The sequence below is a fragment of the Protopterus annectens genome, chromosome 2.part1, assembly GCF_019279795.1.
Source record: "Protopterus annectens isolate FY-2018-M chromosome 2.part1, PAN1.0, whole genome shotgun sequence".
In the NCBI taxonomy this organism is placed as follows: Eukaryota; Metazoa; Chordata; order Ceratodontiformes; family Protopteridae; genus Protopterus; species Protopterus annectens.
Window position 1 is genome coordinate 485,435,007 of NC_056729.1, and position 21,534 is coordinate 485,456,540.

The window sequence follows — 21,534 nt, forward strand, 5'->3', positions numbered from 1 at the left end:
GCAAAGGAGCATCCAAAATCCTAGCTTTAACATGCTCTGACAAATTCTGATCCTTAAGCCAGGCGTGCCTGCGAAGAACTGAACCAGTGGCAGCCACCCTGGAAGAAGCCTGCAAAGCATCAAAACCACACTGCAAAGCATGCTTACCCACCTGATCAGAGGCATGTACCAAATCCTGTAATTCCTTACACTCTATGCCCTCTGCCAAAGCATCCATTTTAGATTTTAACTGAGTAAGAAGAAAATTCTGGTATTTCAACATATGAAACTGGCAATTCAAAGCCCTCATTGCTAAAGTGGAAGAGGTATATACTTTCTTACCCCACCTTTCCAAAGCTCTAGCATCCTTATCCAAAGGAACTGGATTCTTTACAACAGAAGCCCTGACACCCTTAGGTCCCTGGCTAATAGTTTCTGGGTCGGCCCTAGGGCTCTTATACGGATATTTATGAGCCTCAGGCACTCTGTAATACCTATCTGGCTTCACTGGCGCAGGAGGCAAAGAATCTGGATTAAGGGAAGCCTCAGAGAAAACGTCTTGAACAACATCCAAAACAGGAGGTATAGCCAAGGGCCTATGCTGTGGTAAAAACAAAAATTCCCTAAGCCTCTTCCAGGAATCTGAGAAATCCTGACCTTCCCATTTAAAATGCTCCCTCATGGAATGCAGGGTTTCTGAAAAAGAAAAATCCTCTGGAGGAGAAGCAGAAGGAGTGGAATCCTCTGCGTCAATCAGAATAAGGAGGAAAATCCTGAACGTCTTCAGCCGAAGACTCTGAGTAATCTGAAGCCTGCTCCAAGCTTTCCATTTCTGGCTCCACCCTAGGCCTCTTATCAGGAGGGGGCATAGAACCCCTGATTAAAGTAATTAAATCTTCTGCCATTTTAAGCATGTGTTTTTTAGGCACAGAACCTGCAGAAAGTACAGTTTTGTACCTACCATAAATGTAGATGTTCGAAGATCCACATTGCTGCAGTCCTTACACTTGGGTAGTCCGCTGTCCTCGGTCGGCCCGAATATCAAAGTATAAGGCTGACATCGGTCAGGGCGCATTTGACGGACGTCAGGACATCAGGGTACAAATGCGCATGACCGACGTCATATCCTCAGTCTTTTCTTGCCCCAGATGTCAGAAGACCCTAAAAATAAAGGTCAAAACCAAAAGACAGCAAACAACCAACCAACCACCCCTGCACTAACTATATGTACAATATATCCAATATACACAAGATGTACAACCCAACCCACACAACCACCACTAACTACAGAGGGGAAGGAGGGAGGGTAAATTGGACTGCAGCAATGTGGATCTTCGAACATCTACATTTATGGTAGGTACAAAACTGTACTATGTTCTTCATCTCACATTGCTGCAGTCCTTACACTTGGGTAGAATCCCAAAGCAGAGGTAAGGGAGGATGGCTAACTACAAAGAAGCAGGAGCCGCCAAAATGCCCTGCAAAACAGCAGTGGCAAAACCAGCCCTGGACTTAGAGTAAAGTGGCAGGTGATAATGCCTAGAGAAAGTATGCACAGAACTCCAAGTAGCTGCCTCCAAAATATCCTTGGTTGCCACTCCTCAAAAAGCTGTTGAAGTGGCAGTAGCCCTAGTGGAATGAGGCCTAATCCCAGCTGGAATCTCCTTGCCATGATGGGAATAACAGAAAGCAATGCAAAACCCAATCCACTTAGAAATAGTTTGTTTTGACACAGGCTTGCCCTGAGAACTTAAAGCAAAAGAAACAAACAACTGCTGAGACTGCCTGAACCCTTTAGTTCTGTCCAGATAATAACGCAACTGCCTGTGAACATCTAAAGTGTGCAAAATCTTTTCCCCTTTATTTTGGGGATTTGCATAAAAAGTAGGCAAATGATTAGTTTGGTTTAAAGCCACACTAGAAACCACCTTAGGCATAAAGGAAGGATTAGTACGTAATGATACCCTATCCTTATGAAAAATCAAGAAAGGCTCAACCGCCATAAGGGCCTGTAATTCAGATACCCTTCTTGCAGAGGTAATGGCCAATAAAAAAGCAGTCTTCCATGATAAATATTTCAACTCAGCAGTAGCTGCAGGCTCAAAAGGTTGTAGAGTAAGTTTCTCCAACACAAAATTGAGATCCCAAGCAGGAGCAGGAGCTTTTTGTGGGGGTCTTATATTCTTTGCCCCTCTAAGAAATTGCTTGAACAAAGGATGAGAAAACAATGGTGGGTCACAATCATAGTGAGCCGAAATTGCTGCAGCATGAACCTTAATAGAAGAGAAAGACAAACCTTTGTCCAGTAACTCAGTAAGATATTGAAGAGCCACACTCAAATTAGGCCCAGAAACATCAAAATCTCTTGCTGCACTCCAAAATAAAAATCTCTTCCATTTGTTCGCGTACACTTTCCTTGTACTAGGCCTTCTAGCTTCCAAAATAACATTCAAAACTTGCTGAGGAAGTGGAGGCCCACTATGGTTCAAAACAGAATATGCCAGGCTGTTAGGTGCAGAGAGTGAAGCTTGACATTGAGCAAATGGTCTCCCTCCTGTGACAACAGGTGTGGAATCGAAGGCAAAGGCCATGGAGGCTTCTACCAGACTTCTTAGTAATGGGTACCAGTGCTGTCGAGGCCAATCTGGAGCTATTAAAATCATCCTTGGCTTGTCCTGTCTGACCTTCAGAAGTACCTTTGGGAGGAGAGGCAGAGGTGGAAAGGCATACACATGAAGATTGCTCCAATTGAAAGAAAGAGCATCCACTCTCCAAGCTGTGGGATGAAACCTTTTGTGCAAAACTTTGGCAGCTGATGGTTTAGTGGAGAAGCGAACAGATCTATGTCTGGAGTTCCCCATGACACTGTCAATTTCTGAAATACATGAGGATCCAATTTCCACTCGTGGGGATCCATAATTGTCTGCTCAACACATCTGCTAAGGAGTTCTGTGCTCCTGGCAGAAACCTTGCCTGAAGATTGAGCTGTAAACTGAGAGCAGTCTCCCACAAAATCATTGCTTGCCTGCATAGAGGATAAGAATGTTCCCCTTGCTTGTTGATGTACCACATGACAGTTGTGTTGTCTGTTAGAATCAACACCTGTCCTGGAAGAAGGAATTCCTTGAAAGCTATTAATGCAAACTGGACTGCTAACATCTCCTTCATGTTGATATGTAGATGTTGTAGTCTGACAGGCCACTTGTTTTGTATCCACTTTCCATTTAGATGAGCTCCCAAGCTTTGTCCGAGGCATCTGTCGTTAAAATCTGACTCGCCTCTGGCCGGGTCACAGAGAGTCCCTTGTTTAGGTGACATTCCTGAGCCCACCACAAAAATTCCTTCTGAATGCAAGGTATTATTTGAATGACAGTGTCCAGATCCTGGCAGTGCTGTGTCCATACACTTTTGAGATACCATTGTAGCTTCCTCATATGCAGTTTGGCATTGGGAAGCACCAGAATACAAGATGCCATGAACCCTAAGGCTTGAAGGACTGTCCTTGCAGTCAGCCCGGACTGATGAGATAGTCGATGGAAGTAAAGGGATAGACTCTGTTGTTTGTCCGGGGTTAAAAAGGCCATCTGGGATGCTGTATTCAGTCTCACACCCAGAAAGCACATGTCTTGAGAGGGTACTAGACTGGACTTTATTTCGTTCACAGAATACCCTAGGCATCTTAGCACTGCTATGACATATTCCAAATGATGAAGAAGCTCTTCCCTTCCTTGAGCCAGAATTAGGCAGTCGTCCAAATAAGGATAGATCTGTATTCCTTTTAGTCTGAAGAAAGCTATCACTGGAGCCAGAACTTTCGTGAACACTCTGAAGCAGTAGATAAGCCAAAGGGCAATGCAGAGAACTGATAGTGAGAAGTCCCAGCTCGAAAACGCAGATACTTTCTGCAACCGAGTCTGATAGGAACATGAAGGTAAGCCTCCTTGAGATCCAAAGTTACCATCCAATGATCTTTGCCCAGCAGAGGTAAAAGCTGCTGCAACGTCAACATTTTGAACTTGGGAATGTCCAGATGGTGTTGAGGATCAAAATTGGTCTCCACGTGTTCCCCTTCTTTGGTACTAGGAACAGGCGAGAATAAAATCCTAGGCCCACTTCTGGCAGAGGGACCGGCTGTATGGCCCCTAGTTGGAGCAACAGAGAAACGTGTTTGTGAGCCTCTATTCTTTGTTGAGGAGGAACGTCTGGCATGCCTTTGAAAGGAGGCAAGGTATGGAAATAAAACCTGTAGCCGTGGTGTATGATATCTAATACCCATCTGTCCTGGGTAATTAAACTCCAATTTTCTTTGAAAAGTGCCAACCTTCCTCCCAAAGGTGCTGCCAGTCGAGCAGGCTCTGGCAGCTGAAAAGGTAGGTCATTGGGTCTGCTTACGAAAGGACTGACCCCTGCCCTCACCGAAGCCTGTGCAGGAGAACTCCTGTTCTAGGCCTGAAAGAGCCCTGAGCTCTGCCCTACCACGCCTAGATCTACCCCTAGACTGGGAATCATAAGAAGGATCGTCCACCCTTTAGTAGGCCAATTTCTACTAAACTTTGGAGGCTGGACCTGCAAAAATCTTTAACAGTCTGCATAGACTTAGCCTTGTCTTCCATTTTCTTTAAAACTGTCTCAACAGGAGGACCAAACAACACGTCAGATTGTAAAGGAGCATCTAAAATCCTTGTTTTAACATGTTCAGACAAATTCTGATCCCTCAGCCAGGCGTGCCTGCGAAGAACTGACCCAGTGGCAGCCACCCTAGACGAGGCCTGTACAGCATCAAAACCACATTGCAAAGAATGCTTACCCACCTGTTCAGAAACATGCACTAAATCTTGCAACTCTTTACAATCAATACCTACTGCCAGAGCATCAACCTTAGACTTCAATTGTGAAAGGAGATAGTTTTGGTATTTCAACATGTGAAACTGGCAATTCAGAGCCCTCATAGCAAGAGTAGAAGAAATATAGACTTTCTTTCCCCATCTATCCAAGGCCCTAGCATCCTTGTCTGCAGGAACCGGATTTTTAACAACAGAAGCCTTAACACCTTTAGGCCCCTGGCTAACAGTTTCTGGGTCTGCCCTAGGACTCTTAAAAGATAATTATGAGCTTCAGGCACCCTGTAATACCTATCCGCTTAACAGGCAGGAGGCAAAGAATCAGGATTAAGAGAAGCCTCTGTAAAACATCTTCCACTACATCCAAAACAGGAGGTATAGCCAAAGGCCTATGCTGGGGTAAAACAGAAATTCCTAAGCCTTTTCCTGGAATCAGAGAAGTCCTGACCTTCCCACTTAAAATGCTCCCTCATGGAATGAAGAGTTTCTGAAAAGAAAAATCCTCAGGAGGAGTAGCAGAAGGAGTAGAATCATCCACATCAGAATCAGAACAAGGAGAGTACTCCTGCAAGTCTTCAGCCAAGACTCTGAAACATCTGAAGCCTGCTCCAAACCCCCAGCTCAGGCTCCACCCTAGGTCTCTTATCAGGAGGGGCATAGAACCCCTAATCAAAGTAATCAAATCTTCTGCCATTTTAAGCATATGCTTCTTGGGCACAGTACCTGAAGAGCTAGGGGTAACACCAACTGAAGCTAAACCTGGCCTGCCCTCAGAAGCCTTTGAAACAGAAGGAGAGGCCTAGCCACCTTAGGAAGGGAGGGGAGTATAGTAACCTGAGAAGCCCCTCAGCCTGACTTGTCTCCTGAGAGGCCACATCTTGCAATAATAAGGTCTCACCCTGGGAAGATAAAGAAACCTCCGGTGGAGCCAGCTCCACCGACACCTCTAAAGAACCGGTGTCCGTACAGACGGCTCTTCTAGCCTAGGCTTAACTGCCTTGTCCTTGCGCTTCTTTGAAGAAGCGGAGCATCCGACGGCATTTTATAGTTGCACCGCTTCCCAAAGACTAACCTTGCACAATCCAACCTTCTCTTTATAGTGCTTATTAAATCTAGCACAAGAGCGACAGCCAACAACGTCGTGCTCAGGCCCTAAGCAAGGAATACACAAAGTATGGTAATCTCTATGCGGTATCTGTTTCCCACAAGAAATACAATTATTGACTTTTTCTGACATCCGGTAAATGACTGAGGCAAGAAAAACTAAAATATTCTAACGGGTACTTAGCCAACTTTGAACTCGGTCTGAAACTTCAAAATCGAAAAATCTCAGAACGCCAACCGGCACTTGCAATGCTGCTTCTGCATCGGACCATGCGGCAAAAAAGACTGAGGATATGACGTCGGTCATGCGCATTTGTACCCTGACGTCCTGACGTCAGTCAAATGCGCCCTGACCGACGTCAGCCTTATACTTTGATATTCGGCCGACCGAGGACAGCGGACTACCCAAGTGTAAGGACTGCAGCAATGTGAGATGAACATCTAGGACTGACACCTGTGGAAGGCAAACCAGGCCTGCCTTTGGAAGGCACCTTAGAGACAGAAGGAGAAGGCCTAACCACCTTAGGCAAAGAAGGGAGAACAGTAACCTGAGAGGCCCCCTCAGCCTGACCTGACTCCTGGGAAACCACATCTTGCAAAACCAACGTCTCCCCCTGAGACTCAGTTGAAACTGTGGCCGGATCAACCGAATCCACAGTGGTGCTAAAGAACCGGCGTCCGGAACGGACGAGTCATCCTGTTTGGACTTTAAAGATTTATCTTTGCGCTTCTTGTAGCGGCGCCGGAGGATCCGACGGCATATTGTAATTACACCGCTTCGAAGACAAGCCTAGCACAATCTAACCTACGTTTAATGGTGCGCTTATTAAATCTAGCACAAAAGCGACACCCTACTACGTCGTGCTCAGGTCCCAAACAAGGAATACAAAGAGAGTGGTAATCCCTATGCGGTATCTGTTTCCCACAAGAAATACAATTATTCACTTTTTCTGACATCCGGAAGTAACTGAGGCAAGAAAAAACAAAAATATTCCCCAACGGGGTACTTAGCCCAACTTGGTATCGGTCTGAAACTCAGAATACGAAAATTTCAGAACGCCGAACGGCACTTGCAAACGCTGCTTCTGCTTCGGACCATGCGGCAAAAAAGACTGAGGAAATGACGTCGGTCATGCGCTTTAATACCTTGACGCTCTGACGTCAGATCTGAGCGCCCATGACCGACGTCAGCCTAATACTTTGGTATTCGGGCCGACCGAGGACAGCGGACTACCCATAAGTTATGACTGCAGCAATGTGAGATGAAGAACATCCTAGAGTTACTAACTGGCATTGTAAAACATTTCTTATCGGAGTTGCCAATGTATAACATTCCATATATCATATTATAAAATCTTATGGATTCAAAAGTGAATAAAACAATAGATGTCAAGTTCTGCTAAACTGTGTTATAGACGAGCTTGTCTCAATTTCAAAACACTAGTGATGTTGAGGGTGTCATTCAGACCTGGGTATCTAGTAGCGGCTAACCGGAGCTGCCAAAATAGCTCACGGTATTCTAATTTTGACTCCCAACTACCCCCTCTTATATCCGGTTGTACCTGTTCCAACACCATAAACTTTATGTCCATGTCCTTACACGTCAAGGAGTGTTTATAAAAGGCATTACTTTCCTTCCTTACATTGATGTAATTGAAGTGTTCGTAAACCCTTCTCCTAAACACCCTTTCGGTTTTCTCAATGTAAAAAGCATGGCACGTAACACAGCAACCAAGATAGACCACACCCTTGGATCCACAGTTAAAATGTTTGTTGGAACGGAACTTAAATCTTCTAGAGGGAAGATAGTAGGACGCCGAATTCAGCATAGCGTGACATTGCTTGCATATCCCACAGGGATAAGTGCCTAATTTCTTTCTATTGTGATTCTGTGGATCCTCTAACCTAATATCTAAAAGTTCTTTCAAATTCCAGCCCCTTTTCCTAACAAAAGAGGGGTAACTGGGCATAGAATTCTTAAGATCTTCCTGAAGTCGGAGAATGGGCCAATATTTCTTGATAATCTTCTCGATTTGATCTGAGTTGTTGGAGAAAGTGTGTATAAAACTATTTTTTCATTGTAAAATGTGTTTTGAAGGGTTTGGGGACATCTCATTAACCCCCACCCCCAATAGAGGAGGATATTTATTTGCCCTCTTCTCAGAAATTTCTACAACTAGTGCTTCTACCAGGACTTCCGGATATTGTTTGTCCATAAAGAATCCCTTTAAAATGGAAACTTCCTCATTGAAAGGTTCGTCCGTGCTGGACATTCGTGAAGCCCTAATTAGTTGGGGTTACTGCACTTATTTGCATTATAAAACTATAAAAACATTTTACAGAATTGTTTTATGACACATTTTAATAGTTTGTATTCAATTTTAAGTTCATTATGCTATTCAGTCGCCAAGACATTTTTAGAAAATGAATTATTTTTAGAAAATGAATTATTTTTAATGATAATAAGAATGTATTTTAGAATTTCCTTATATGGTGATTTTCCTGTTGGGAAAGGTTTACAGGAAGTCATGTGATGATTCTGGAAGTATTTAATGTGAATGAACTTCCAGCAATGTTGTTTGCCTTGAGAAAGCTCACATGTGGTCGAGTGAAAGCGCTTGGAAGATATTGTGGATTTTTACTTTGCCTGGTTACATTAAAGGATCTTTTTGGAGACCTAGCAGCTGTTTGATTTCTTCATCTGCTTATTTTGAAAGCCTTTCTTTACGTGCTTCCGGGTCCTGTGGTGCCAAGTGATTTTCATTCTTGGTTTGATTTTGCTTTTAGTTTTGGTGTTTTTTGTTAACTGGCACACAGGATACCAATAACCATTAGTAAACTAAATTGCACTCAAAAAGGGCAAGCAATGCAACTGCCTAATATATTAGCAACACTAAATATACAATAAAGGTTCTAATAAAGCACTGAAATATAAAGAATTCTGAAAAACTTAGCCAGAGCCAAGAGAAGTACAACTGAACTTGTCGACACAGCAAACGAGATCTGGGGATTGTACTGGTGCACCATGGGATACCTGCTTAGCCACGAGTCAACCAGAAGTCTTCCAGCTTGTACATCGGCCGAGTTGGAGACAAGGATCGGCTCCGAACCCATATGTAAAAATGAAGGTGAGATCGGACTACCTAACATTGTGTGTTCAGTGAAGGCAAATAATAATAAAAACAAACAAAATAAATAAATGATTAGAAATACATGGGGGAAAGACATGGACAGCTACCTTACCACCCTCACCCCTTTACTTGGTGCTCCTGGAGATAGCAAAGGTGGAGGAATTATGCAGAAACTCTTAAGTTACTCTTACCAGACACCCAAACATATATCATGGATTCTGGCAGAAGTTCATCCTAAGACTCGTCCTCTATCAGGACTCATCTGTGTATATGGGCTGAAGAGGCAGCCACTACAGGAATTAAGGTTTCAACTCAGAATATTTCCGTTATCAGATGGTTCAAGGGGCTGGACCCCATGATCAGGATGGACAGACACATGATGAAGTTCATCAGAAAAGGGAAAGGTGGTATGAACACCATGGGATGCACCTCCAAGGTGGGAATCAGGAATGCCCCCAATTCCAAGCATAGATGGAAGACCGAAATAAGACCAAAAAACTGACTAATATGGATAGCCTCCTCCCAAGAAACTAAGGAGACCACAGACGAGGGCCAGTCTCTGAAATGCACATGTCCCGGCCAATTTTCTTTCACCCTTTGCTGATCGGGTAAGTTCTACTAGGCCAACAGCCTCTTTTCAGAGGAGGCCTGTGATGGTATTCATACTGACTAGGGGAAATTTAGCGAGGATACTGGGAACTTCCCCTGTTCTTTTCAGTGAGAACCATGGGATCTTTTACACCCCCCTGAACTACCAGCAACTCAGGTAGATGAGGCCTCAGTTTAACATCTCATCCAAAGGACGGCACACGGAGTACAGCACTTCCCTTATGCTGTACTAGTGTTAGTATTGTAAAAATAATCCATCTACATGGTGTGGAAATAGATTCCATGGCCTTCTGATCTACCAGCACAACAGGTGTCTGCCACCTGCTGATCTACTGAATCTCAAGCGACTTCAAGCCCACTCATCAGGTGTGAAAAATACACTCCCATCAGTCCCATGAGAAGCTTCCTTCCACCATTCTTCCCAAATTCAGAACTACAGACAGATAATATTTAAACTGTCTGTGACTGCAGGATTTACTTAACAGTCAAACCAAAGACAAAGACCTGAATTGTGCAGTACCAAAAAAGAACTGGTGGTCAAAGGGGAGGAGTGCACTTAAAGAAGATGCTGAATTCTGTTTGTTGGACAGGACAAGCCTGACCCAACAATACAAACTGCTAAAGGGTTCCTGCTGTTACAGCATAAGAAATCCACAAGATTTTTCTTGGTCTTTTTTCTCCATGTTGCCTGACATCTTTGGCAAGGTAGTGTCCCATAGTTTAGGGGAGGAGAAATCAGTCATGTAGCCATCACCTTCCTGATTATCTTAACTCCAATTATTCCCTTGACAGCCTGGATAAAAGGCACAATCACAGGGCCAGGTCCTTTTATCCATGCAGGATTCTGCTTATGTGTCCATCTCCAAGGATACAGCATGCATGGTGCTTTGGAAAACCACTTTCCCAGCACTTTCTCTGCCACTAGATATCAGGTTTGCAGTGATCTGGACTGCCTTTTCCTTCCAGAGTGGACAATGAGCATCAGCTCTTCCTGTATCACGATCTTGATTCTAGATCATCTGAGTCTCCATCAGAACTTTTTCTCTGTACACAATGTGTTGACCCAAACCCCATGGGGCTAAAACTTAGATCATCCAGTTGTGAGGCAGAGAAACCATAACTACCACGCCAGTGTTCAGCCTTAAAACAGCACTGCTGACATTTATCATATCTACTCATTTAAACCTGGTAACGAAACAGAAAAAAAACATTTGTTCAGCAATGTGGCATGCAAAAGTACAGTTTTGTACCTACCATAAATGTAGATGTTCGAGGATCCACATTGCTGCAGTCCTAACACTTGGGGGTAGTCCGCTGTCCCAGTCGGCCCGAATACCAAAGTATATGGCTGACGTCGGTCAAGGCGCATTAGTCTGACGTCAGGACGTCAGGGTACAAATGCGCATGACCGACGTCATATCCTCAGTCTTTTCTTGCCCGAGATGTCAGAAGACCCTAAAAAGATAAGGCCAAAACCAAAAAACACCAAACACTCCTGCACCAAAAATATGTACAATATATACAAAATTACAAGAAAATAACCTCACCCACACAACCACCCCTAAACACAGAGGGGAAGGAGGGAGGGACTGCAGCAATGTGGATCCTCGAACATCTACATTTATGGTAGGTACAAAACTGTACTATGTTCTTCATTCCACATTGCTGCAGTCCTAACACTTGGGTAGAATCCCAAAGCAGAGGTAAGGGAGGCTGGCAAATCATAAAGAAGCAGGAGCTGTCAACATGCCTTGCACTGTGGCAAAACCAGCCCTAGATTTAGAGTAGAGAGGAAGGTGGTAATGCTTAGAGAAAGTATGCACTGAACTCCAAGTAGCTGCCTCCAAAATATCCTTAGTTGCCACCCCCCTTAGAAATGCTGTTGAAGTGGCAGTAGCCCTAGTGGAATGAGGCCTAATCCCAGCTGGAATCTCCTTGCCATGATGGGAATAACAAAATGCAATGCAAAACCCAATCCACTTAGAAATAGTTTGTTTTGACACAGGCTTGCCCTGAGAACTCAAAGCAAAAGAAACAAACAACTGCTGAGACTGCCTAAAATCCTTAGTCCTGCTTAAATAATAACGCAACTGCCTGTGTACATCTAAAGTGTGCAAAATCTTTTCCCCTTATTTTGGGGATCTGCATAGAAAGTAGGCAAATGAATAGTTTGGTTTAAAGCCACACTAGAAACCACCTTAGGCATAAAGGAAGGATTAGTGCGTAATGATACCCTATCCTTATGGAAAATCAAAAGGCTCTACCGCCATAAGGGCCTGCAATTCAGAAACCCTTCTTGCAGAAGTAATGGCCAACAAAAGCAGTCTTCCATGACAAGTATTTCAATTCAGCAGTAGCGAGGCTCAAAAGGTTGTAGAGTAAGTTTCTCCAACACAAAATTGAGATCCCAAGCAGGAGTAGGAGCTCTCATGGGGGTCTTATATTCTTTGCCCCTCTAAGAAATTGCTTGAACAAGGGATAAAACAATGGTGGGTCACAATCATAGTGAGCTGAAATTGCAGCAGCATGAATCTTAATGGAAGAGAAAGACAAACCTTTGTCCAATAACTCAGTAAGATATTGAAGAGCCACACTCAAATTAGGCTCAGAAATCTCCAAATTCTTTGCTGCACTCCAAAATAAAAATCTCTTCCATTTTACACTTTCCTTGTACTAGGTCTTCTGGCTTCCATAATCACATTTAAAACTTGTTGAGGAAGTTGAGACCTGCTGTGTTTCAAAACAGAATATGCCAGGCTGGTAGATGAAGAGAGTGAAGCTTGACATTGAGCAGATGACCGTCCCTCTGAGACAACAGGTGTGGAATCAAAGGTAAAGGCCATGGAGGCTTCCTTACCAGACTCCTCAGTAATGGGTACCAGTGTTGCCAAGGCCAATCTGGAGCTATTAAAATCATCCTTGGCTTGTCTTGTCTGACCTTTAGGAGCACCTTTGGGAGAAGAGGCAGAGGTGGAAAGGCATACACATGAAGATTTTTCCAACTGAAAGAAAGAGCATCCACTTTCCAAGCTGTGTGATGAAACCTCTTTGTGCAAAACTTTGGCAGCTGGTGGTTTAGTGGAGAAGCGAACAGATCTATGTCTGGAGTTCCCCATGACACTGTCAATTTCAAATACATGAAGATCCAGTTTCCACTCGTGGGGATCCATGATTTGTCTGCTTAACACATCTGCTAAGGAGTTCTGTGCTCCGGCAGAAACCTTGCCTGAAGAGTTAGTTGCAAGCTGAGCGCAGTCTCCCATAAAATCATTGCTTGCCTGCATAACGGTAAGAATGTGTTCCCCTTGTTTGTTGATGTACCACATGACAGTTGTGTTGTCTGTTAGAATCAACACCTGCCCTGGAAGAAGTAACTCCTTGAAAGCCATTAATGCAAACTGGACTGCTAACATCTCCATCATGTTGATATGTAGATGCTGTAGTCTGGCAGGCCACTTGTCTTGTATCCACTTTCCATTTAGATGAGCTCCCCAAGCAATGTCTGAGGCATCTGTCGTTAGAATCTGACTCTCTGGCCGGGTCACAGAGAGTCCCTTGTTTAGGTGACATTCCTGAGCCCACCACAAAAATTCCTGTTGAATGCAAGGTATTATTTGAATGACAGTGTCCAAATCCTGGCAGTGCTGTGTCCATACATTTTGAGATACCATTGCAGCTTCCTCATATGCAGTTCGGCATTGGGAAGCACCAGAATACAAGATGCCATGAACCCTAAGGCTTGAAGGACTGTCCTTGCAGTCAGCCGGACTGAAGAGATAGTTGATGGAAGTAAATGGAAAGATTCTTTTGTTTGTCCGGGGTTAAAAAGGCCATCTGGGCTGCTGTATTCAGTCTCACACCCAGAAAGCACATGTCTTGAGAGGGTACTAGACTGCACTTTATTTCGCTCACAGAATACCCTAGGCATCTTAGCACTGCTATCACATATACCAAATGCTGTAAAAGGTCAGCCTTTTCTTGAGCCAGAAGCAGGCAGTCGCCCAAGTAAGGATAGAGTTGTATTCCTTTTAGCCTGAAGTAAGCTATCACTGGAGCCAGAACTTTTGTGAATACTCTGGGCAGTAGATAAGCCAAAGGGCAATGCAGAGAACTGATAATGGGAATTCCCAGCTCGAAACGCAGATACTTCCTGCAACTTAGTCTGATAGGCACATGAAGGTAAGCCTCCTTGAGATCTAAAGTTACCATCCAGTGATCTTTGCCCAGCAGAGGTAAAAGCTGTTGTAACGCCAACATTTTGAACTTGGGAATGTCCAGATAAGTGTTGAGGATAGATAAATCCAAAATTGGTCTCCACGTGTTCCCCTTCTTTGGTACTAGGAACAGGCGAGAATAAAATCCTAGGCCCCTTTCTGGCACCGGAACCGCTGAATGGCCCCTATTTGGAGTAACAGAGAAATTTGCTTGTGAGCCTCTTTTCTTTGTAGAGGAGGAATGTCTGGCATGCCTTTGAAAGGAGGCAAGGTATGGAAATAAAACCTGTAACCGTGGTGAATGATATCCAATACCCATCTGTCTTGGGTAATTAAATCCCAATTTTCTTTGAAAAGAGCCAGCCTTCCTCCCAAAGGTGCTGCCAGACGAGAATGTACTGGCAGCTGAAAAGGCAGGTCATTGGGTCTGTTTATTGTAGGACTGACCCCTGCCCTCACCAGAAGACTGAGCAGGTGAACTCCCTGTTCTAGGCCTAAAAGAACCTTGAGCTCTGCCCCTACCACGTCTAGACCTACCCCTAGACTGGGAATCATAAGCAGGATATGTCCATCCCTTAGTAGGCCAATTTCTACTAAACTTCGGAGGCTGCACCTGCAAAAAATCTTTAACAGTCTGCATAGACTTAGCCTTGTCCTCCATTTTCTTTAAAACTGCTTCCACAGGCGAACCAAACAACACGTCAGACTGTAATGGAGCATCCAAAATCCTTGTCTTAACATGCTCAGCTAAATTCTGATCCCTCAACCAGGCGTGCCTACGAAGAACAGAACCAGTGGCAGCCACCCTCGAGGAGGCCTGCACAGCATCAAAACCGCATTGCAAGGAATGCTTACCCACCTGTTCAGACACATGAACTAAATCCTGCAACTCTTTACACTCAATACCTTCCGCCAGAGCATCCACCTTAGACTTCAATTGTGAAAGGAGATAATTTTGATATTTTAACATGTGAAACTGGCAATTCAACGCCCTCATGGCTAAAGTGGAAGAAGTATACACTTTCTTTCCCCATCTATCCAAAGCCCTTGCCTCTTTATCAGGAGGAACAGGATTTTTAACAACAGAAGCCTTAACACCTTTAGGCCCCTGAGAGACAGTTTCCGGGTCTGCCCTAGGACTCTAAAAAGATACTTATGAGCTTCAGGCACCCTATAGTACCTATCCGGTTTAACTGGGGCAGGAGGCAAAGAATCAGGGTTCAGGGAAGCCTCTGCAAAACATCTTCCACCACATTCAGAACAGGAGGTATAGCTAAAGGCCTATGCTGGGGTAAAACAAAATTCCCTAAGCCTCTTCCTGGAATCAGAGAAATCTTGACCTTCCCATTTAAAATGCTCCCTCATGGAATGAAGAGTCTCTGAAAATGAAAAATCCTCAGGAGGAGAAGCTGAAGGAGTAGAATCATCCACATCAGAATCAGAATAAGGAGGATACTCCTGCAAGTCTTCAGCCGAAGACTCAGAAGCCTCCAAACACTGCTCAAAACTCTCAAACTCAGGTTCCACCCTAGGCCTCTTATCAGGAGGGGGCATAGAACCTCTAATCATAGTAATCAAATCTTCTGCCATTTTAAGCATATGCTTCTTAGGCAAAGATCCTGAAGAGCTAGGAGAAACCCCCACTGAAGTTAAACCTGGCCTGCCTCTCAAAGAAGCCTTGGAAACCGAAGGGGAGGCTCTAACCACCTTAGGAAGAGAGGGAAGAACAGCCACCTGAGAAGCCCCTTCAGCCTGGCCTACCTCCTGAGAGGACACATCCTGTAACAGTAAAGTCTCTCCCTGAGACTCCAAAGAAACTCCTGGCAGAACCTCCGGCTCCACTGAGCCTTCTAAAGAACCGACGTCCGGGACTGACGGTTCTTCCAATCTAGGCTTTGCTGCTTTGTCCTTGCGCTTTTTGAGCGCCGGAGCATCCGGCGGCATTTTATAATTACAACGCTTCCCAAAACTAACCTGGCACAGTCTAACCTTCTCTTAATAGTGCGTTTGTTAAATCTAGCACAAGAGCGGCATCCAACAACGTCGTGCTCAGGCCCTAAACAAGGTATACACAAGGTATGGTAATCCCTATGAGGTATCCGTTTCCCACAAGAAATACAGTTATTCACTTTTTCTGACATCCGGTTAAATACTGAGGCAAGAAAAACCAAAATATTCCCAACGGGTACTTAGCCAACTTTGATTCGGTCTGAAACTCCGACTTCAGAAAATTTCAGAACGCCAACCTGCACTCGCAAAACTGCTTCTGCATCGGACCATGCGGCAAAAAAGACTGAGGATATGACGTCGGTCATGCGCATTTGTACCCTGACGTCCTGACGTCAGACTAATGCGCCTTGACCGACGTCAGCCATATACTTTGGTATTCGGGCCGACTGGGACAGCGGACTACCCCCAAGTGTTAGGACTGCAGCAATGTGGAATGAAGAACATCTACATGGAACCAGTCAATCAATCAAAAGTTGCTACAGTCCTAAAACAGATACTTTTACATACTACCAAGCAAGGGACACGTGCCTTGTGTGTGTACCTATATTTGAAAACATCATCAAAACGCCTCTTCATTACATTTATGTCTCTTCACATGCATTCATCATTCTTACTTAGCCTTTAGTTTGATGTATTTGATGACATCATTAGCGCTCCACCACCAACAACTATAGCCATTAACTAAACTTCAACCTTATGTAGCTAACAGGGCAACAGAATGTTGCAGCAAGGACAAATGTAGGAAAGGGCCTATAATGCTGCAACAGTGTCATCAATGAAAGGATACAATGCTTTCCAGTGAGAGAAAATGTGCAATAAAGAACATCACTCATGTCCACCCCTCAGATCTCAAGCCACAGAACTGTCAATAAAAGTGTATTCTGTCACCAATGTGTTCCTAGCTACATCAAACAGTGCGGCCACTTATCTACTGCCAAAGAGGGAAAAAAATGGTTATCCATCTGCAAAGACCAGCCCTAATAACAATGTTGCAAGTTCACCAATCCTGGTCATCAGTGGTGAAAAAGAGGTCTTGTCTCAATGCCAGTGGTTTTACATAAATAAATATCTTTAATAAGACAATCTGACACAGATATCCTTCAGAAGGGTCTTATAGAAACGGAAAACTGGTGCCAGAACCATGGCCTAAAGTTAAACGCAAAAAATGCATAGTCATACCCTTTGGGAAAAACAAAGTTACCCCTAGCTACCATTTAGGCGGCAACCCACTAAGCACAGAAGAGGTTATCAGGGATCTGGGTACCCAGGTCGACAGAAACCTTTCATTTGATACTCACGTTGCCAAAGTAGTTAGGAAGACCTTCTACATTGCCCACCTAATCATGAAGGGATTCACATCTAGATCAAGGGAAGTCATCGTCCCCCTGTACTCATCACTCATCAGGCCCATGAATGAGTACAATGCCCCATTCGGAATGTATCTGACACGACACCTGCAGCAACTGGAAAGGCCCCAAAAGTTCCTCACCAAAAGGATAAAGGGTCTCAAAAATATGTCCTATGCTGCCCGACTGAAGGAACTTCAGCTCTACTCAGTCGCTTACCGTCTGCTCAGAGGTGACCTCTGCCTGACATACAAGGCCATGTCCAACCCAGAATTGATAAACATGCTTCACCTCAAAAAATCTAGATCCCTCAGAACTACAAGGGCGGGAGACTTAAACCTTGACACGGTTATTAATAGGACGTGCTGGAGGGACAGATTCATCACCCAGAGACTCCCTATGCTGTGGAACAAAATCCCAGTACATGTGAGGCAGAGCACCTCGCTGGCTTTGTTCAAGAGAAATCTTGACCAATGGATGGGAGATCGCAGATATACCCCAGGGACTATCTCAGTGTCACTGCTTGACAGAGGCACAGCAAAATAATGGGCATAGTATCCTCCAAACTAAAGGGGTGGCGAAAGCCACAAAACTCTGGCTAGGCTTATAAATGCCCTTGGGCAGATAGCCTAGTATGAACCTATGAACCCAGAAAAATAGTCCAGAAGAGTCAGTTGTTACCATGTACCACAGTTCAATGCCTTCATATGATAAGCAAAGACACAAGGCAGATGGGGAGTCTCGCTTCCCGCACCATCCAACCAACAAACACCCCACATACCTGCACATAGACACACACTTTTACTTCTGTCAGCTGGAGGTGCAAAGGATAAATCCAAGAAGAAATAACTCCGACACCATTTTTAAATTTTTTTTTTGAGCAGATGTCTACAGATATAACAACAGTGTGGGGATTATGAAAAATGAGCTCAAACCAAAGAATAAAGTTCAACTATATAATACCATATCTTCAATTTCAGTCTTGGTTACCCACAGCAAGCAAATGTTAACATTTAATAGCACAAAGTAAAGAAAAAGTACTCTATGCATGACAACTTAAAGCAATTTACCAAGCATCATCCTGGCCCATATCACTGCACAGTAACCTACTAATGTTTTCATTTCTGCCAGATGTATTCAATGGAAATTAGTACATTTTGACACTTTATCCAATTTAATGCAGTAAGCTTTTTGAAAGACTTACCGCAATGTGCGCACATGGGTACCTTCTGTACAGAACTACAGAAGTAACAAAAGGCTCTGTTCTTCTGTCGCCTTGCAAATCAAAAAAAAAAAAGAAAGAAATAATTCAGGACTAAATGTGAATTATTCATTTACAAAATGTTTAAGATGTAGGAAACTTTAGCAGTTTTTACCTTTGACATTTTTCGCATTCCTACAAGAAAACAGAAAAAAAATGTTATACCCTAAAGTAAAACAAGCCAAAAGGCAACCACATGAAGCAAAATACATATTAACATCCAAAAATCCTTTAACCGACTGAGTTAGCTAGAAAGAAACCAAAGTGTTCCCCTTATTGACAAAAGGGGAAAACCTCTAAAGAAATATTACATTTTTCAATTTTCACTTCCTTTGGTTGGTACAAACTGTGAACCAAGACTTTGCCAGATGACTGTGGCAACCACAATTACTCAAGGTGGTGATGTATGGAATCTGTCGAGGTCGACAATGGCCTACCTCAGACAGAGTGGCCCATAAGGCACGGCCAGGGGTTTACAAATACTAAAGACTCTTATCCTGCAATAAATTACAAGGAGCTAATTTTTAATAGTTAGCATCTTTGTTAAAAGCAAAGGAAAACATCTTCCTGGTAATTGCTTTATAACAGACCAGCAAACTGCAAATCCTGGTAAACAAAATTTCATATTCACTGACCTGTTACCAGAAAAAGGCTGATTCATTTAAAAATTCAAAGATTCATATACACTTCAGACTTTTTGGCAGCAATGTATTATTGACTTAATACAGAATTTGCTCATCTTAGAGGTTTTTAGGCAGGGAAACAGATTACTGTTTTAAAACATATCAGATGTGTTTTCAATTATCTAAGCAGTGTATGAGTAACAAACTGTTCATTCCTGATAACATATTCTAAGAAACTTCAAACAAATGTCAAATATTTCTGACAGAAACAAAAAGTACAGTTTTGTACCTACCATAAATGTAGAAGTTCGAGTGTTCACCCTGCTGCAGTCATCACACTTGGGTTATCCTGCCGTCAGGCGGTCCCGCAGTCGGCCAGAGTTCCAAAGTCTTGGTCCGGCGTCGGTTGCTGTCGCTTCTTCCATGACGTCAGTGCGTCAGGGGTATACAAGAGGCATCCGACGCCATTTTCTTCAGTTTTTCTTGCCCCAGATGTCAGGTCCCCCAATAGGTAGTTAAAATATATGTATATTGCTATATAAAAATAAAACAATACCTTCAGGCGCAAGCAAATACACCACAGAGGTTGTATAGGATAGAATGGTATAGATAAGTCCAGCTAGTTCAGAGGGGATGGAGGGAGGGTAACCTGGACTGCAGCAGGGTGAACACTCGAACATCTACATTTATGGTAGGTACAAAACTGTACTATGTTCATTGTGTTACCCTGCTGCAGTCATCACACTTGGGTTGAATCCCAAAGCTAAGGATGGGTGGTGGAGTTAAACAGGGTTAGAAGAAGCTAGTAGGCCCTGCAAAACTGCAGTGGCAAAACCAGCTCTAGTCTTATAATATAGAGGTAAGTGATAGTGTTTGGTGAAGGTGTGCACTGAACTCCAAGTTGCAGCTTCCAGAACATCCTTGGTTGGCACTCCCCTGAGAAAGGCTGCTGATGTAGCTGTAGCCCTGGTGGAGTGGGATCTAATGTTAGCAGGTACCGGTTTCTCATAATGCATGTAGCAGAAACGTATGCAATGTCCTATCCATTGAGATAGCTTTTCCTTGTGATCCTGCAGCATATGCTACAAAGAGCTGGTCAGATTTTCTGAAAGCCTTAGATTTATCCAGGTAGTAACGTAATTGCCTGTGAATGTCCAAAGAGTGCAGGAGTCTCCTTTGTTCTGGGGATTTTGGAAAAAGGTGGGCAAAATGAATGGTTTGGTTTAGGGCCACACTGGATACCACCTTTGGCATAAAGGAAGGGTTAGTTCGTAGAGAGACTGTCTTGATGAAAAATGAGGAAAGGCTCCACTGCCATTAGTGCCTGTAACTCTGAGACTCTTCTAGCTGAAGTTATTGCTAGTAGCAGGGCAGTTTTCCATGAAAGAAATTTTAAGTCAGCTGAAAAAGCTGGTTCAAAGGGCGGTAGTGTAAACTTTTCAAGAACAAAGTTGAGATCCCAAGTAGGTGTCGGTGCTCTCCTGGGCGGTCTTATGTTCTTAGCCCCTCTGAGGTACTGTCTTAGGAGTGGATGTGAAAATAAAGGAGGATCCGTGTTGTAATGAGCTGAAATTGCTGAGGCGTGGATCTTACTAGATGAAAAGGAAAGTCCTTTGTGCAAAATCTCGGTTAAATATTGTAGAATCTGAGGAATGTTGGGATCAAGGGGATTTTGGCCTTTAGCCCAGGCGCAAAATCTTTTCCATTTGTCTGAATAGGTTTTCCTGGTGCTGGGCCTCCTGGCCTCCAGAATGACATCCACAACAGCTTTGGATAAAGGTGTTGGCTGGTTGTTTAGGTAATTTGCCATGCAGCCAGATTTAAAGCATTGAGCTGGCTGCGTAGAATCAGATTGTCTTGCTGGGTGAGCAGGTGAGGTATTTGTAGTAAAATCCATGGTGGGCCGTGGGCCATGTTCCTTAGAATTGGATACCAGTGCTGGCGTGGTCAGTCTGGTGCAATGAGTATCATTTGTAGTCTCTTTAAATCGGACTTTCAGCAGTACCTTTGCTAGAAGAGGCAGTGGAGGAAAGGCATACACTGTTAATATTTTCCAACTGAATGAGAGGGCGTCCACTTTCCAAGCTTGTGGGTGGAATGTCCTTGAGCAAAATTTTTGAAGTTGGTAGTTTTGGGGGTTGGCAAACATCTATGTCTGGGCGTCCCCATTTTTGGAGTTATCATTGCAAATACTTGTGGATCTAGTTTCCACTCGTGGGGATCCATGATGTTTCTGCTTAGGTAGTCTGCCAAAATATTTTTCTTTCCTGGCAGGAATTGTCCTTGTAGTTGAACTTGGAAAGACAGTGCTGTGTTCCACAAGGTCATTGCTTGCCTGCATAGAGGGTAGGAATGTGTGCCCCCTTGCTTGTTTATGTACCATATTACTGTGGTATTGTCCATCTTTATTATTAGT

General features: G+C 43.7%; 1 protein-coding gene across 1 annotated transcript in view; it reads right to left on the reverse strand.

Annotated features, from left to right (window-relative positions):
• Positions 1–18,625, reverse strand: part of ZNF330 (zinc finger protein 330) — a 581,464-nt gene extending 562,839 nt beyond the window's left edge. Inside the window, exons 1-2 of the mRNA XM_044062281.1 lie at positions 18,611–18,625; positions 18,439–18,509 (exon numbers count right to left, since the gene is read on the reverse strand). Of these exons, the coding sequence (XP_043918216.1) occupies positions 18,439–18,454 (16 nt within the window). The 5' untranslated portion in view covers positions 18,455–18,509; positions 18,611–18,625. The remainder of the gene's footprint in view (positions 1–18,438; positions 18,510–18,610) is intronic.
• Positions 18,626–21,534: the final 2,909 nt, after the last annotated feature.